Source organism: Podarcis muralis, chromosome 11, assembly GCF_964188315.1.
Source record: "Podarcis muralis chromosome 11, rPodMur119.hap1.1, whole genome shotgun sequence".
Classification (NCBI taxonomy): domain Eukaryota; kingdom Metazoa; phylum Chordata; class Lepidosauria; order Squamata; family Lacertidae; genus Podarcis; species Podarcis muralis.
Genome location: NC_135665.1, coordinates 62081205 through 62100250, shown reverse-complemented (window position 1 = coordinate 62100250; position 19046 = coordinate 62081205). Strand labels below are relative to the sequence as shown.

General features: G+C 43.2%; 1 protein-coding gene across 10 annotated transcripts in view; it reads right to left on the bottom strand.

Moving 5' to 3' along the window:
- The window catches only part of CELF4 (CUGBP Elav-like family member 4), a 797596-nt gene extending 787450 nt beyond the window's left edge, over positions 1-10146 (bottom strand). For 5 of the 10 annotated variants that reach the window (XM_077936521.1, XM_077936526.1, XM_077936522.1 and 2 more), the window contains exon 1: positions 9562-10145. In XM_077936521.1, coding sequence (XP_077792647.1) covers positions 9562-9841 — 280 coding nt within the window. In that variant the 5' untranslated portion in view covers positions 9842-10145. Of the gene's footprint in view, positions 1-9203; positions 9267-9561 lie in introns of those variants that run through there. The other 5 variants (XR_013394723.1, XM_077936520.1, XM_077936525.1 and 2 more) reach the window with 3 other exon arrangements.
- Positions 10147-19046: the final 8900 nt, after the last annotated feature.

Sequence of the window (19046 nt, the reverse complement as noted above, 5' to 3'; positions counted from 1 at the left end):
GTCTAAACTTTAATGGATTTAAGCATTCATATGTGAATACGAACAATCCCAGGCTCATTACGCGAATGTCCCAAATTTCAGTGCTAAACAGGGCAGACACCACATTTAGAACATTCACCGTAACATGTAGACAAATATTTCATCCCTTATGTGTGTGTTTTCCCCCCCACTCAAAACTATGTCTGTATGTGGCACACGTTTGTAATTTAAATGTATGTAGAGTCTGGATAGGTATTTTGTGAGTGACTTTGTTTTCCCATTGTTCCTGCAGTATAAGCCACACAACCTACAGATTATTTCGGGTGTTAAAAGTGTGGGTAAAATCTGCATGGATTTGCAGTGCCTCTTCTTAAGAGCCCAAGAAGAAGAAGAAGAAGAAGAAGAAAACTTTACCCAAATTTTCCTGCAGTTTCCTACCTGGGTGAATTTGATATATTAATGTAATTATCAATTTTTGATATATTCCTTAGTTTTTACTGTTAAACTGCAAGTTTGCCTATTGCACATGCCACATAGTTGTATTTGCTGGGATTCTGTCTATGAAAAATACCATATCTCAATGTGCATAATTATGCATAGGTGCACCATATCTCCACTAACGAATAGCAGTTCCATATATGCATTTTAACTAGTATATGTATATATGAAGTTAATCGGAACAACATTAGCCTGGCTAATAAACCTTTTGTAGATTTAGAGTTGAAACAAGTTGCTATAGACACAGACAGGCAAGGGCATACTGATGTTACATGAAGTTATGGCTCCAAAATACCAACGTTTGTCTTCCTTTGCCTTATTTTAGAAATGTATCTTCTGTGCTATTTCCTTTCCGATAATTTTGCTGGGAAATCTTTTGCAGAATTGCCTTTAACTGGCACCTACGATGTGGCAGCCTCACCACCCCACCCTCCCCTAAGGCTCTGGTGGCTACCCTAGGAAATAGTTAAAGTTTAAGCAAAGGTTGTCCATGCTCAAGCAGAGAGGAAGGAATAAATGCACGACGATGAGGTAGATCGAAATTGGTACGCCTCATTGGCCAAGCTGTCGGATATTTCTAATGCATCTGAAGGCTTCGTTACTAAGAACCTGCTAAGTATCTTTAAAACCTTTGATCTGTAGTCAGTCTTAACGAAGGAGACAATTAATTAAAGGCGAGCAACTTGCAATAAAGTTGCATTGTGGTCAGTTTATATACACTGTCCAGAACTGGTTCACGGGAGTCATTGTCCATTAAAATCTTGCTGGAGTCCAGTTCATTATCATTTTGCCTCCTCCCTCACCTTGATCAATATATTTTGGTTGCTCCGTCTTGACAAACCTAACACAATGTCTATATCTATATGTCTCGCCATTCATTTTGCCAGCTGATTATGATTTATTTTTAGCCGCTACATACGATTGGGCACTTTATTCAAGAGGATTTGAGTTGTCATCCGTCTTTATTTTAAGGAGCTGCAATAATAAGACTTCTCTCTCTCTCTCTTTCTCTCTCTCTCCCCACCCCAGAGAAGATGTCAGTTGTGTATAATGAATGCACAATAAAAAACCGCATTCACCCGCAAGTTGCATCCCAGCAGTGGCACCAGATGACAAACACAAACAAATGTGAAGTCCAGAATGACACCCTTTCTCTAGCTCATGCCAGGCACTGCGGCAGCAAGCAAGCGGAACAGCGTTTGGGAGGAGGGGTCTAAGACTCCCCCTCCCCTTCGAACAGCATCCAATCGTATTTTTGTATATTTGTATGGCTATGAAAGTTGGGTGGAAAAGGTCCCGGCTGAGCCAGACCAAAGCAACACCTTCCTCTTTTAACTTTCAGTCTAGCCAGCGACACAAATCTAAAAGTAAGCTTTACCAGTTGCTGCAGAGTTACTACATACTTTTGTTGCAAGTGAAATTCAAGGTGGATTCATCTGGCCTGTCCAGGTGAAATATCTTGAGGCATTTAGAAGGGCACAAAAAGCATTTTAGTACAATGGAGTTCCAAACATAAAACAGGTTCTTGGCCCTGGAAGATTCACAGCACCAGCATCTCTAAAAGGAGAAGTTTCTACAAATAAATTGTTGGGCCCTGTTAAAGTTTGACTTTGCTATTGTCAAACACTACCCTGAATAGGCCTAAAGATCTTGTGCATAACGTACAACCAGAATAATAATGGTCACACAGGAATCCAAGAAACAATTCTGGTTCCCCTTAAAGAAGATTTCCAGGAGCCTGATCCAAATAATTATAATAAGCGGCACTAACAGATGTTAGAGTAAACATCTGTTTGTTAAGAGACATCTGGAAACCACAATTCAATGCACGTTCATCTATGAGCAATGATATATCCAGACAGGCAGCTCAACTGATGCTTAATGGAGTGAGGCCATCATGAATTGGGAATGGTCTTGGTTTGTGTGAGTTATTATGTCATACATATATAGCGGAATTTATTTGAGTTTGTGAGCTGCAATTTCTGGGTGTGCTTGTGACACCACAAGAGTGAAACCAATGGCCGTAATGGAAACCTGCATCCCTCTCTTTGTAGCTGCACAACTTCCTCTGGTAGACTGAACCAAGGCTGAGGGTCATTTTGCACCCCTAGGTCCATCACTATGAAGGCTGAACAAAGTGGTTTCTCTATCTGTGCAATTGAGCTCTTAAGCCAGAATCAACAAGTAGTAAGATGTGAAACATTTACCGTGACTACAAGAAGCAACTGTACAATCTCAAATCTCAACTCTGGTACAATTCACAGGTCCCTCCAGTTCAGGATAAAACTGCTGTTTGTCTGGACTCAATGACTGGAAGTGAATGTACTGGACACTGAGGTCCAGCGCTGAGGGCCTTCTGGCAGTTCCCTCGCTGCGAGAAGACAAGTTACAAGGAACCAGGCAGAGGGCCTTCTCGGTAGTGGCACCCATCCTGTGGAACGCCCTCCCACCAGATGTCAAAGAGAAAAACAACTACCAGACTTTTAGAAGACATCTGAAGGCAGCTCTGTTTAGGGAAGCTTTTAATGTTTAATAGGCTATTGTATTTTGTTGGAAGCCGCCCAGAGTGGCTGGGGAAACCCAGCCAGATGGGTGGGGTATTAATAATAATAATAATAATAATAATAATAATAATAATAATAATAATAATAATAATAATATATCCCTCCCCAAGATTACCAAACTGTTGTTGGCTCTCAGCTGATAAATATGGGATTCTAGCTCAACTGCTTTGGAGTCATAAGCCTCTCTGCTTGCTGGGGCAAGCATAAGTATTCATGGAGTACATTCAATTTCTAAAAGCAAAAGACGTCACAGCCTTCCAAACTACCACTTCCAAACCAGCATTGGGAAACATGACTGCACCTTTCAATGAATAACAGGTCAGGGTTCCTGTTACTTCTTCCACAGACGTCAGGACTGCCCTTGTCTCAGTGCTATCCAGTTCTCAATGGGCTACCAACTAATTCTTACCAACTTTTTGCCACAGTCAACAAAAGTATGGTAACTTCCCCACACCCTTTCCATGGAAACTACTTTGCTGCATGTCAACAGCTTTCAGCAATGTTGTGTAAGTCACTGCAAACTTTCTTATACTTCTTATTCTCTGCATTATTGTTGTTACACTTTCCTCCCCTTGTAAACTCCTCAAAGGAGGAAACGATAGATTAAAAATCAATAATACAGAAAGGAAGTGTGATTAAAACAGCCCAAGACTTGGTATACTAAAATTAGCCCAGGAGCAAGTTAGATTAAAACAGAAAGACCCCCATCTTTCATCCTGGAGTCTAATAGGATTGTGCATCTACATATATCACTACAGAAAGTGTTTTGTAAAATCAGGGCCTAATCCTAAAGTCCTAGGTGATACCTCTCCTGAAGAATAGCTTCCCTGATTATCTTAAATGGAAATATTTATATAGGAACAGGCCCTTCCTCAACATCCAAGTGCGAAGACACGAGAGGCCCAACATCTGCAGCCAATTGCTGCAGTGATTACGTCTCTAAAGTATTTATTTTCACAATCAGAATTGTCATCCCTTGTTACATCCACAACCAATTGGTCTGAATATGCCTTCTTTTCCTTTGTTCTCTTCAAGGTACAGGGAGGCAATTGTCCTGTTACCTGTCTCCTCTGACGTGCCCATGTTCTTCCGCCAATAAGGGGCATTGGAATGTGGGCTATTGTGGAATAACAAAAAATAATTTGAATTTCTCCACATCTCTGAGTCAGAAAATATGTTTATGGTATCCAAATAAAACACCTGAGAGAACATGCTTCAATTCATCTCCAAACTCCCTTAGAGCAATAGGCATAGCTCTCAATGTTGCCCCCTTTTTAAGGGAAATTCCCTTATTCCGAATAGGATTCCTCACAAGAAAAGGGAAAAGTTGACAGCTATGGTGCCAATAGGTCTTATGTGAGGGAGAAAATACGGGATAACTATTCATTAAAGTAGAAACTTTAAACAGACAGACAGACACACACACACACACACACACACACACACACACACACACACAGCATGCACCAGGATACCTTTAATATTACTAGAGTGATTAATGCAAGGGTGAATAAGAATACAACATTTATTTGGAATACTATCACAAATAGGTTTTACTTGCAGGGTGAGGCAAGGAAGCTCTTTATTTGCCATTCTAAAAAACAAACAAACCCACATACTTCCACATTCATGGGTACTGCGATTGGAGAAGGAAAATGGATTATTATTTCTTTGTCATAAAACTAACCCACTGTGGTTTGTTGGTATAACAGTTGGTTCTTTTTGGCTGCAGGTAGAATGCTACCCGCCTCCCACTTTGATGCTGTTTTGTGTGTGTATGTGTATTCCCTCTTTGAAACTCGATCTGGATTACAACCCAACTAAAGACTAAGCAGGTTGCTTTCAGTCACGCAAGCCTTATGTTTCAATTATGGAGGCATTTATTCAACACCTGTATTTAGCTGTGTCCCTTTCTGAGTACATTTTCATTTCCCCAAGTCTTTTTTTATCGCTCCGTACAGTGCATCTTAATTTAACAATCATTGCACTTCTAAATCTCACAGCTAACCTGAAAACTGATATTGCACTGAGGTTGAACAAAGCTTTAATTCACATCTGTCTCTCCCACTCTGGCTTCTCTCTAATAAAAGAGACTATTGTGAATTGGGTAATTTGTGGACTTATAAGACCAGGTGTTTTCGACTCCGAAAATGACCTATGTTTCTGAGAAGGGAAATAGACAACAGTTGAAATAAACTATTCTCCCCCTTATTACCTCTTTTTAGCTATGTATATTTACTGAATGTGAGGTTTGGCCTTTTATTGTGGGGGTGGGGGAGACACGCACCCCACCATCTTGGTGATGGATAGTAACAATTTTCCATGAGCTGCATTGCTCAGATGAGACTTGAAAGGACACCCTATCTTTCAGGGTAATGGAGTCGTCAATGCTTATGATCCTTCTCACAACTCTGCTTTTAAAAGCCCATTAAACCCTGTGTATGTGTGTTTGTGTTTGCTAAATCTCACTACCAGATCTAGCCTGACTTCCTAAGGACTATCAAAAAAAGATGGTACTGTATATCCCAGTTAAAAACGCACTGCGGGCCTTGGTTACGAATCAAGCATGGATAGGAAGAAATACTATTGAACCACACTTGGGATGGTCCTGTTTTGATTTCATTCATTTATAAATATTAGGCTTAAATGCCACTTAATTGGCCTTAAATTATTTCCAAAGATAACACATTATAATATGTCTGTCCTGAGAGCACTAACCTTTATGCCTCTGAGTAACCCAGACCTAAAACAGATGCCTCTGCTAAGCGTGAATTGGGTGGGGGAGTTGTGAATGAATTTGTTGCCAGTGCGTCTGATTAGCTAACTCGCTTTGTATGTTTGTATATGTTGCAAAAATGGGTGGGATGGTTTGAGCTGCCAAGACGTCTGCCTGTCAATGATCTAGATAAACTGTGAACAAAATCCCTGCAGGGGCTACCTTCCTCAAGTACTTTCCTGCCCCCTCAAAAAAACAAAAGGAAAAAGAGTACAGTGCTATACCGATCTAAGCCGAATCAGCAGTTGACACACAGATTATATTTTATCTGGAATTTGCATAGAACTACCAGATCTTAAATTTCATTTCACCTTCCTAGAACCTGAATGAGAAGGACAGATCTCTGGTGGGAGTTTTTCTGTGCATCTTTAAACTAGTTATGCCCATTTCTTTCTCTCGTACTATGCTGCTGACAATGGGACTTACGCCCCAGGAAGTGGACAGAGTCCCTTCTAATCTAGGAGCAAGCCCTGTTGAACTCAATTGGACTTCCTTCTAAGAGGATCTGTTTGATTGCACGACAAACTATCTATGTGAGACCTTTTAGCCAAGGCACAACAAAACCCAATGGTGTGTGTGCGTTCACACACAAACACAGCCACAACACTGCACTCTGAAGTAACTCGGTGGATTTCAGCACACTTACCTGCCCTGAATAAGTGACTGTAGTCTAATACGATGTTCAGAGGTTCGTGGCAGGCTTCATAAACAAAGCCACTTCTCTCAATCATTCCATAAGCTATTTCAGTGAGAGACATACCTGCCTAGGAAGGTCTGCAAATAAGTACCGCTAGAGGTATTTGTCCCTGCCTCACCTATGGAAAGCATTTTCTTCCCACTACAGGATGTGAATGAGCAGAGAATAGTATAGCAACCAGAGCAGACGAAGGAAGGAAATTGTATGAATTCTTATGGTTGCATTAGTTTCTGATTTAAATGCAGTCATGAAAAGAGGGAGGCAGGGGGAAATGGTAAGATAAATATGATCCTATTTCTCCAAGCCCTGTCATGCTTTTTGACTTTCCACTAATTAACCAGCAGTGGCAAGCAATCCCCCCCCCCCCCACAAACACACACTAGGTAGCCAAAGGCACATTTTTATCAGGATTAGTGAGCAAATCTGTAACATCACAGAGGACTCTTCTCAGATGGGCTAAATCAGGCCAGGAGTTTCAGCCCTGGGTGCCTTTGGAAACCACAGTAAATCCTCCTGCCGTGCCATATGAATAATGAGAGGGATTGGGTTGGGTTGGCTGCTGTACGTTCCCCTCGCTGCTCTGAGAGATTAAAAAATGAACCTGGTTACTAAACAAGCTTGTACTTATGCAAATTGGCCTGAAGGGCTTATACCTTGACACTTGGACAGTCCCTACGATTCACCTTGAAATACAGTAAGATGCCGAGGAGTGAAAGTTAAGCATGCCTTGAGCAAGACTCTGCCCTAAAACTAAGCAACCCAGGGAAGGCAAACGCTTAACGGGGAGAGTGGGATGGAGATTCGCTGAATGAAAGAGGCGCAAGTTTTCTGGATTCTAACAAAGCCCATTTAGCTAGTTTCTCTGGCACTTCCTATCCCTTGAGGTCTGGGTGGGTTACACGAAGCACACAATAAAATAGCCTAAAACTAAAATCATGCTAAATAAATGATTCAAGAAACCTCCTTTGTCGTTAAAATGTTAACATCTGGCTACCCAAACCTAGACAAAATAGGACAGGTATTATCTATTGGACTTTCATCTGTTCAGGACTCTTTGTCATAATTATAATATGTGTGCTTTCTTAAATGAAAATAAAAGAGCGGTGAGCCAACCATTAAATAATAAAAAAGATCCTTGAATTACACAAACATCTTTCTCCTTCTTTCTTCCCTTTCAAGTAATCTCCTGATGTAGAATTTGTATTTACTTAGAAAAGCTTTATAAACTTTCGGTGCATTGATGGTAGTGGAGAACAACCACCACCCAGAAAACAACAACAGACATCGCCCAAAGGGGATGAAGCTACCCATCAAATCTACACCTCTCTTATTAAGCCTCAAGAACCCCACCTTCCAGAAAGCTTGAATGGATGGCAAAATAAGATTCTGGTTTGTAGTGACTGCAGAGGAGAGAAGGGGGGGGGTGGCTGTAGTGAAGGAAAGAAAGGCAGTTGTCAGTTGCCACCCCCAGAGTTTCTCCTGTGCAGCAACCTCTCTCCCTTTCCCTTCCCCCACCCCTTTGCAACATCAACTCTTCCTCTTTTAAAAATAACTTTCTATTTGCATAACCATCCCCTAGCGGATTGGGGGCATGAGGGGGGGGGATTCAAAACGTGCCATTAACTTTTTGAAGATTAACTGCTGGACACACACGGCTGGCTTAGCACGCTGGGAAGCATTTTTTTCTGGGATTTGAAGTGGGAAGGGAAAGCTGACGGCTAGATCCCCACCCCAGCCCCATGCACTTCTTCCACATTTTGGTTCTCCCTTATTGAAGTTTCCCATGTATTCTACATTATTACTATTACTATTATTACCTCTTGTGAACCGAGAAGTGGAAAGGCAAACCCATAAGAGGAAAGCAAACAGAGAAAACCCCGAGTAGAGCAAAGCAGTTCTTCCGCCGCCAGACTTTATCTACTTGCTTATGCCTAAACCAGTCCTTTAGGTCAATCGCATCCAACTTATTCACTTCAGTCCCACTTTTCAGGCAACGCGATCGATACACTGGCATGCCTATCGCAAGCCCTCTCCTCACTCCCCACCCCCCAAACAAACATACACTTCCTCCCCTTTTGTGGTCTTTAAACTACACACCGAAGCATTGCAGGGGAAACCCGGGTGGAAGAAAGGAGAAGGGAAACGCTAGTGGACTTCCATCCCAAACCCCCGCGAGTGAGGAAAACAAGAAGCCGAAGAAAGGAGCAGACGGGTTCCACAGCACGGTTTCCCACCCCCCTACTCCATCCCTCCCCTCAAAAAAGGAAACTCTGATCACCGTCATTAAAAAGTTGCTGAGCTCCCCTCTCCGCTGCTGACCCAATGAGGTATACCCCCACACCCCCGTCTCCAGAAGTGGATGCCTGAACAGCCCACACATGCTTCGCTCCGGATGCATCGCTAAAAACCTCTTCTCCCCTCTCAGTAATTCTCCTCTCTTTATCTAGCTGGCTAAGTATACAGAGACACACAACACTGCCGATTTCTTTCTTCTTTGGGATTCCACGGTGAGGACTTCTTAGCAAAAGAGCAGAAAATCCTAACACCCGTTCCTTCGCTCTCTTCCTCCCCCCCCCCCCGCCCTATTAATATCCCCTCTCTTCTAGGGTCCGCCGTTGTCTGGTCTGGGACCGGCTGCAAAATAACCACCACCTCCCTTTCTCCGCTTCCTTCCCGTCCACCCACCTACCCAACGCCTCTGTGTTTGGGCAGAGTCCGCGCAACCCAAATAGCAGCAGCCCGTTTCAGCACCACGAGCCGCTGGACAGCTCCGTCCATCGTTTCCAATACACCCTTATGGAGAGTTGCTGTCCCTCCCTTCGTTTCCCTGGTGGGCTCTTGCTAGCTACATTTGTGTTTAAACTTCCCCCACCCTGGAGATCAGTCGGATCTATAAGAGATCAGCCTTCCACCCACCCCCCACCTCCTCTCTTTATGGGCTTCCAACCTAGCAGGATCTGCCCCCCACCAGCACCACCTCCTTCCCCGGACTCTCCCCTCCTCCAAGCCCCTGCGAATAAGGGGGAAAGTTAAGAAGCGGACCTCACCTTTGTGCATGCCAGTAAACCTGTCCTTCAGCACCGTCAGTTCATAGATCTTTCCGAACTCTTCAAAGAGAGGTTTCAGGTCCTTTTCGTCCAGGTTGCGAGGGATTTGCCCAATAAAGAGCTTGATGGCATCGTGGTCCTTCATGGGAATGGTGGATGTGTTCCCTGGACTGTGATTTAATCCGTTCATGTGCCCGTTGGTGTTGGGGTTAGTGTGGTTGCTACTGAGGCTGGGATTGTCTGCTTGTCCGTTTGCTAACGTGGCCATCTTTATATACATAGAGAAAAATCTTCTTTTCCTTTTTTTCCCACCCCCCCTCGCTTCCTCTGTTCCTCTCTCCCGCTCCCTCTTTCTCTCTCTCACACACACTCCCTCTCTCTCTCGCACACATACACACTCTCACACAGGAACACACACACACTCTCTCTCTCACACACACATTCACTCCACCCTCTCTCTCTCTCTCTCTCTCTCCCGCTCTCTCTCTCTCGCTCTCGCTCTCTAGGTCTGAACTGATTTTTTTTAATACATTGAACAGCCAGGATCTCTGTCCTTTCCGTTTAAACAGGCTGGATCGGTTCAAAATGCCAGTGAGGCTGGGGGGTAGGGGGCGGGAGGGAGGGGGAGAGGCGCGCGCGGGGGTGGGGAGGGACGGAGACCAGGGGGGGAGGCGGGTGGGGGCTGGAGGGGCACTTTCTTTCGCTTTGGTTCCACCGAACCCCCTCGCCCCTCCTCCCACTTCACCCCCACCCCACCCCCACCCCCGTCTGCCTGCCCAGTGGTAGATTCCAGTCCTTGCCTTGGCTATAAATAGCGTCAGGCGCATGGTTCTTTGAGAGAGAGAGAGAGAGTCAATGTCTATTGTGGTAACCGAGCAAACGGGGAGCGGTTGCATTTTGCAGAAGCCAACCGATTTTTCGTAATTTTTTTTCCTTAATATTTTTTTATGGGGGGTAGGGCCGCTCCCCGTTCTTTTTGCATTTCTTATTTTATTTTTTATTTTTTAAAATATTATCCTTATTCTTATTTTCCAGCTTCTGCAAACCCAACCATCTCGACTTTTCCTTTCAGTAATGGCTAGGAAAAAGAAAGCCTTTTGTTTGAGAAGGAAAAGCAGAGAGAGACAGAGAAAAAAACAAAATAGCCCAAATAAAACGAGGTTATGCTGGCGAGGTGTTTTTTTGTTTTTGTTTTTTTGAAACTATTTAAATCAATCTCTCTCTCTCATTTTTATTTTTTTTTAATATCCTCTCTCTCCTAAAACATTGCTAATAAAAGAACTACAGATATGAAGGCAACCTGGACATCAGAGGTCTTTTCTTGTTGTGGTGGTGATATGATAGTGAAAGTGGTGATTGTTATTATCCGTGTCATAGCTATCTCCATTTGTGTCTGTGTTTCCAATTCTGTCTGAGCTGTTAATTATTTTTCCTTCAAATTAGCTTGGCATTTTTTTCCTCGGTTATAAGAGGGTGATTTGGGGGAGGGGGAAAGGATGCTGTATTACAGTGGGGCTCCTTTCCTTATAAAAGGTAAAAATTCTACCCTGAACCGTCTCGGTGCAGTTTCTTGGGGGTTTTTTTTCCCTCCTCATTGATAGGCGAGTAAACATTTTCGCTCCGCTCTCGCAGTAGGCACCAGGTTTCTTAAATGTTTATAGGAACAATGCATTATACTTAATTAAGTCACACTGTAATAAAAGAAGTAGGATCTCCCCCCCTCCCGCTCCAACCCACCGTCCTCCTTCCTCACTGTTGTTATTTGGGGGGGGGGGGGCGGGGAGGGAGAAGCAGGCATCGGATTAAAAAAAAAAATACAACATGTAGCTCAAAGCAATTTTTCTTAGCTTTAAATGAAATCTCGCAGAAACATCTGGTGGCATAAGCTTCTACTAGAGGCAGGGAAAATACGAGTGTGTTGAGAAAGGAGAGCTTTTGCAGCCTGCAAGTTACTCTGTTTAGACAGAGAGGGAGAGAGGGAGATCTATATATAAATGTTGATTAGTTGTTTTGTTCTAGATATTATATATATATATATATATATATATATATATATATATATATATATATATATATATATGCATGCACACACAATATTTTCAAGTGGATTATCTTCTCGTTCATAAACGAGCTGCAGAAAGCATCCACTTTCCTAAACAAATTTATGAACATTGGCAGGGGGTTTATCTGAATTCATTAAATGCATTTTGGATATTGATTTAAGGTACCTGCCTGCAGCTTTTGAGGTACGGCGGGATTCTTTTCTTTTTTAAAAATAAATGGTTCAAGTGACAATTTCCAGACAGTTCGCTGTCTCAGTATCTTGCAACAAAAACGACGAGGAAGAGTCTTGGGACACCTTAAAAGCTCGCAGATTTATTGTGGCACCAGCTTCTGTGGGCTACAGTCCACTTCATCAGAGGCATGAAGCGTTAGCATGAGTTACAGGTATACATGTGTATGTGTGTGTGTGTGTGTGCACATGGTTTGGTGGGATGGTTAATTAAAGTGATGCATCCATTAGGAGAGAGAGACAAGGTCTTGCTTTTAAATCATATTTAAATAAACTTCCAGCCTTATGTTTCATAAGAATATAATCTCTGTTCCTTGTACACCAGTGTACATTATATCAATGAGGAGGGGGGGCAGCTGATGAGAAGGACTAGGAGTGCATTACTTTAAACAGAAGGGGCAGTATTGTGAAAGGCTAAGGCTGATAGTCCTTTTGCACACTTACGTGGGAGCAAGCCTCGTAGACCCCCCATGGGACTTACAAGTAAACTTGCTTAGGCGATGGTGGGATGATGAAATGTTTGTTTTCAAATGTCCTATTGATATATGCACGTTCCTTTAATATGTTTGCCTTTAAAAAGAAAGCAAAGTCACGGGGAGGTTGTCTCTTCAAATCTATGATGCCTTAAATTGTCCTGGACTGAAAACCATACCTAACTGGGGTGTGATGAGGCAGAGGAAGAGTCCAGCTTGATCTTATAGTGACAATTATGTTGAAAGTTTGCAGGCACATGGGCCTCGCAGAGAGAAAAGACCCTAGCACCCTTGGCAATTTTGTGGATAGCAAGCAGGGCATGAAAATATAACTTCCCATGAATCTGGCAGGTATCTGTAAGAGACCCCTGAGGTATAATGGCCAATTTGCTTACAGCACAAACACACAATTTCTATAGGGACCCAACCTTTCATGACCCAGGTTGCATTTTTGAGCAAACATGTGGAGTTTCTGTGCACATACTGGTTTCTGTGCAGTGCTTAAATTGGTTTTGCTCGGGAATACTTAGCAGCTACTCTCAGGTTATGCTAGGGGTAGGCTGCAGTTCCTTTGGGTAGATTATGACTTACCTCTGGTGAATTCTGGACACTAGTTTAAGGTGTGCATGAAAGCTCTCAAGAACTATCTATGCAGCAAAGCAGCCACAGTATAAATAAAAGTTTTTGTTAACTCAGATATAAATAACAGACTTTAGAAGGGAAGTAAACCAGGCAAGAGTCATTAGTTCCCTTTTCTTTTTAACCGGATATGCGGGGTATCTCTGTATATATCGCAAATGGCTTGTGCATTGTGTGTCCGTACATATCTCTGTGTCTATTATTTCCAGTGTGCAAGTGCCTTTTTGGCAGGTGATTTGTAATAATGCAAGGCAGTGACATAAAGTGTCTAGTGACCAGTAATTGCAGAAAATGGAAAAGGTTACAAATTCTCAGAGTGCCCACATGACCAACTTGGGGGATGTTCATTCATTCTGGGGTAATTTGGTCATCTGCTATATCCTGCTAAATGATAATGGGATTTATTTATTTTTTTACTACACAACAGGTGTGGCAATCACATTCCACACAGAGATTTTCCACTTTTACTGTTTGGTCATTTTGTTGTTGTTGTTGCCTGCATCAATCTGCGTTTGATCCTAGGTACTTAAATTAGGGAGGGGGAGAATATGTGTTCATTTTGCTGGCTGAAATAAAGGGAATAACTTTGTTTTCCGTGGTGCAAAGAAAATATATGCGGAACAGGAAAGGGAGACCTTTGGAATGAATGATGTTCAACTCAGGAGAACAAACATCTGGTGAAACTAGAAGCTAGCCATTGGCCGGTAAAATGAACGAATGCTAAACACCTTTTCTCCCCAAGGTCTCCATCTCCTGTATATGTGCTCAAGGCACCTGCTATTCTAGCTGGACAGCAACTGAGAAAAAAGAGGCTGATGCAAAGAGTCATTTGAGTCTGGAAATCCCCTTTTGATCATTTCCGCCGTGTGTTCTAATAGTTTTCCACTGTCAGGAAGCATTTGAAGAAAGAAATGAGCACTAGTAATTATGGATGTCCACTGTTTTAAAACATGACAAAAAAAACCCCCAAAACTATCATGGAACAAAGCAATCAGAGTTTGTCTGGAGAAAGGCAGCTTTCTGTGCTAACCTGCACATCCAGTTGTGTATATATCCTATATGAAATCAGAGCAGCATTCCATGACTTTAGCTCCTCAAAGGTCCTATGATAACCCCCCCCCCAAGGCAGGCAGATGCATATACACAATGAGACTCTTTTATTTTCATTTTCACTCAAATGCTGTTTTTTAAGTGGTGTTGATTTTTTACATTTTTAACACTCCCCATCTAATTCTCTAAGCAGAGCAAATTATGAAAATGTACTTGCAGTTGCTTAGTGTATTTGAGTTGCAAAATGCATTTTGATAGATCTTCCTTTGTTTGTACATCAGTGTTCCCCCCCCCCCTCCAAGAATAACTGTGTGGCATTGGAAGGGGGCGGGGTGATGGAAGATCCATTGACACATTGTCGTGTGATTGAAGTACCTTCACGATTCATGTAATTGGTTAAAAATGCTGCTTTTCTAAATTGTGGACACCTGGCTCTCTGGCGTAGGATGTTTAAGGTGGGAAACGTGGATCCTGCCACAGCTCCAAAGGGAGGTAAGGTCAGTGGCGTAGCGTGGGGGGTGCAGGGGGTGCCGGCCGCACCGGGCGCAACATCTGGGGGTTAGGGGGCACAAATCCACGGGTTAGGGGGCGCAAATCCATGGGTTAGGGAGCGCCTTGCCCCAGGTGCTGACAACCCACGCTACGCCACTGGGTAAGGTGCAGATGGGCCCTATCCTGCTACAGTGCATACTTTGCCACAGCTCTATGTAGCTAAGCAGGAATGTTGAGGGTAGGAAGAAGAGGAAGGTAGTGTATCCAAAAAAATAATGATATATGTTTGGACAAGGGACTGAGGCTGCAGAACCAAAGAGGGAAACTGGAAGTGTGTTTCAGAATGGTATTCCACAAGCTCCTTTCCAAAATGTTCTTGCTCTCTGCTTGGGTCACCCTTTGGCCTAGTCTTTCTGTAAGCAGAAATATATCTGTACCTAGAGGGAAGACAAATCTTTCCCCTGGACAAGCGTTCCTGTTAGATTAGCTTTCATGTTGTACAGCCGTGTGGTTTTAGGATCCATTTATGCCACTGACTAATTACTCCAAATTCTGCATCCTATCGTATCTGCTGGCTCCAGGTGTTTCTCTCATGAGGACCAGGAGCATGATCCTCTCAAGGCACTGTCCAGGACAGTTCAGTGCAGTGAGGTTGAAGTAAAGCTAATTGCAGTGTCATTTTAGGGCTCCGTGACATGAACCCATCCTCATGTCCCCATCTGCCTCCACGCCGCAGTTGCATTAAGCTTCCTTTCCTTTTTCTCGGCTAATTGGTTTGTAGAAAAGCAAAAGGGGGAGGAAGCGATAGGCTAGGAAGCCTATTACAAGGAAGGGGTGCAACTTGGGGCAGCAGTTGAGAGCAACTCAGCTAGATGGTGTCTCACTGCTCACAATTCTGCGTCATGGTGTGTAATTTTTGTTCTGGGCAACTTACTGGCCCACCGGGCGTCATTTCTTCTTCTTCTTCTTCTTCTTCTTCTTCTTCTTCTTCTTCTTCTTCTTCTTCTTCTTCTTCGTCCATTTTAGAAGAGGCCACACCCATGGAAGCTTCAAAGCTCGGGCTAAAAAAATAATAATCAAATTTTGCATTGGGAAATTGAAAACAGTTCTAGAGTTCTGGAATTGAGAACATGTGCTAAGTGATTTCTGATGTCTCATAAATGGTGCTTGATAGCTGCTATTTTGAGGCTAACGCTGTTTGTGAGTTTGTTTCTGTCCTGCTTGCTGAACCTTTATGCCTGTTAACAGGTAGATAATGCAAAAAAGGGAAGAAGTTCCCAGTACTTGCTCTTCACAAGGAAAACTCTCATTGTTTAGGCTGTATAGGACATTCTAATCCCCTATTCCAAACCTCTCCAGATTTCTGAACCTTAAAAAGATCCATTGTGTATTTATATACCGGAACTATAGGTCTAGCTCTCTGTAAGGATCCAATGATACCCTCCAAGAATTTAGGAGATGTAGAAATTCTTGAAACAGTTGAGCTATGAATAGACATCAGCAAATGTTGTGATTGAAGATATTGCCATTGCCATTCCATGCTTGTTAGTAATTGATATTTAAGATGAAAAATCAAAATGACAAAAATCCTCTATCTGAGCCTATCAGTTGAACTAATGTATATATTTCACATTCAACAGATTTCTACCACACATAAAAGTTTGCTGTGGTACAGAATCTGAAGCTGGCCAATAATGCTGGCCAATGACTTCCGCTCAGCACCAAACACAGCTAAATCGTAGTGAGGACAAGAAGTGGGTGTAGTAAATGTGTTATTCCCATAATTTCATCCCACCCTTGTTTAACCATGTGCTGTATTACTATGTGTATCATTTTTTCATTAAATTATTTTTCATCAGCCTTCTATCTATGAATAAAGTCAGAGGGATGTGAACTCTCATCCACACTTATATAGGAAATGTCACTGTGGCGCTGTGGGTTAAACCACAGAGCCTAGGGCTTGCCAATCAGAAGGTCAGCGGTTCGGATCCCCGCGACGGGGTGAGTTCCTGTTGCTCGGTCCCTGCTCCTGCCAACCTAGCAGTTCGAAAGCACGTCAAAGTGCAAGTAGATAGATACCGCTCTAGGGGGAAGGTAAATGGCATTTCCGTGTGCAGCTCTGGTTCTCCAGAAGCGGCTTATTCATGCTGGCCACATGACCCGGAAGCTGTACGCCGGCTTCCTCGGCCAATAAAGTGAGATAAGCACTACAACCCCAGAGTCGGCCACGACTGGAGCTAATGGTCAGGGGTCCCTTTACCTTTACCTTACCCTGTCTCATTTGCACAAAGATTTCCCTGTACTGGGAAGGACACACAAGCATGGTCCCCAGCCTAAGTTATGCTCCTGAACTTTGAATAACAGAATCACAGCATTGTAGTGTTGGAAGGGACTTCTTCTTCAGGGTCATCTAGTCCAACCCCCTTCAATGCAGGTCACAGCTAAAGACTTCCTGAAAGATGACCATCCAAACTCTGTTTAAAAACCTCCAATGAAGGAGAGTCTATCACTTTCCTTGGTAGTCCTAGCTCCTGAGTAGTTCCCTAGAATTGCAACTGATAAAGGGTCTGCAACCTCCTTGTTACTTGACCCAATTCAAAGCTTTTCTGATTCCATGAAGAACCCAGAATGTATTAGGACCCATTGGCTACTAGCCAAAGTGGGCTAAGTTCTACTTTCAGTGATGGAGGCAATAGTCTCTGAAATCGCAGGTGGAAAAAGTGCTGTCGTCCTCGGGTCCTGCTGGTGGGCTTTGCATAATGAGCATCTGATTGGCCACTGTGATAACAGGATGCTGGACAAGAGGGGTCTTTGGCCTGATCTTGTGTCCTTATAGTATGGATGGGATTTGCGATGTTGAGTCACCTGGTTTTATTCTTACAAAGAAACAGATTCAGCGAGTGTAAAGTTTTAGGCTGTTAAGTTTCATTGATTTATCACATTGTGTGGATTTCCTTTGTATCATTATGTGACCCCCCCAGAGATTGCTTGTGATGATATAAGGCCCGGCGAAATTGTGAAACTTCCACACATGCATCTCAATATGATGCACAATAGCTAAAAACAGTTTAAAACAACACAGCAAGCAGCAAATCTATATGTTTTTTTAAAAAGCAACCCAAAATAGACACGCATTGCAGAGAATCATTCTTCCAGCTGGGAAAACTTGTCAGAACAAAAATGTATTCAATTAAGAACATAAGAAAAGCCTGCTGGATCAGACCCATGGTCATTCGAGTCCAGGGCTTTTTTTCCAGCCACAACTTGCTGGAACTCAGTTCTGGAACCTCTCATCCATCCCCAGCTGTGGGTGCAGAGCATAGCCGTCTTGGCAGGAAGCAACTGTTTCCAGAAAGTGCAAATAGCAGACTCCTATCATCTCTTGGCAGGGATGCTGTTCAACAGAATAGGAGCAGCCACACAGAAAGCCCTGCTCTGAGTTCCTGTGGAGTGGGCTCCTGGTATATTTGTTGCTTTCAGAAGCTGTCCCACAGACCACAGTGACTTAATGGGTCTATAAGGGATAAGGCACTCTTTCAAACACATCCGCAACCAAGCAAACAACACAATTATTTTTCTATATCCAATAGGAGCGTAACGTGCCTGGAAGAATTTGTGATTTTGGCACCTGATCCTAGGCACGTCTGTGCAGAAGTAAATTCCACTGAGTTCAATGAGACTTTGCTCCAAGGCAAGTGCCCACAGGACAGCAGCCTTTAAAACAGATATAATTGAACTGCTAACAAACAATATTACCAAGGGGGGTGAATAGGCAGAAGGAAAGGAGCCAGGAGCATTTTCTTAACAATGTTGTTTGTGTGCCATGTTCGGACATCGGGGGAGGGATCCTCAGCCAAGGGCACACTGATCGGTGTTCTCGCTGGGCCCCCTCCCTCGTGGAACCATCTTCCCTTGGAAGTCTGCCAAAACCCTTGCCTCTTTCAGAAGCATTGTAAAACAATTCTATTTGGGCTGCCGTTTTGGAAACCAGGCATGAGCTAGCTGGGGTTTGTACTGATGTATTGTTCTCTTTTTGCTTTTAGAGCTGCACTGGAAATTCTCTCCCCTGTTTTGATGCTCCTGTTATGGCGGAGTAGAAATGTGTTCCCGCAAATGCTCAGATCAGGGAAATTATTGCCTTTCAAACAGTTATTGTGTGTGGTGGTGGTAGTGGTGGGGAGAAATCTGGTTCAGTTTGCATTGAAAGGTAAACCTACCTGAATTCTCACTTTCCAAAACGGCACACATACCAAACCACCCTTCGAAATTTTCGCTGGCTTTTACAGTGCAGCTCACCGGCTAAGTCATGTGTGCATCAATGCATATGCTTGGGTAAAATGTGCATGAAAATGCTTAGTGGAAATAACAGAGGGGAAATGCACCCTAGTAGGGGAAATTGCGCTGCAAAAATGCGTACACTGTTTGCAAAATTGCAAACAAGAATGTGTATTTTAGGAGAAATCCACAATGAGATGCTGATGAGGACTTCTTTTTATTTTAAAGCATGCTGATATGGAAATGTGGAGAACTCAGGATGT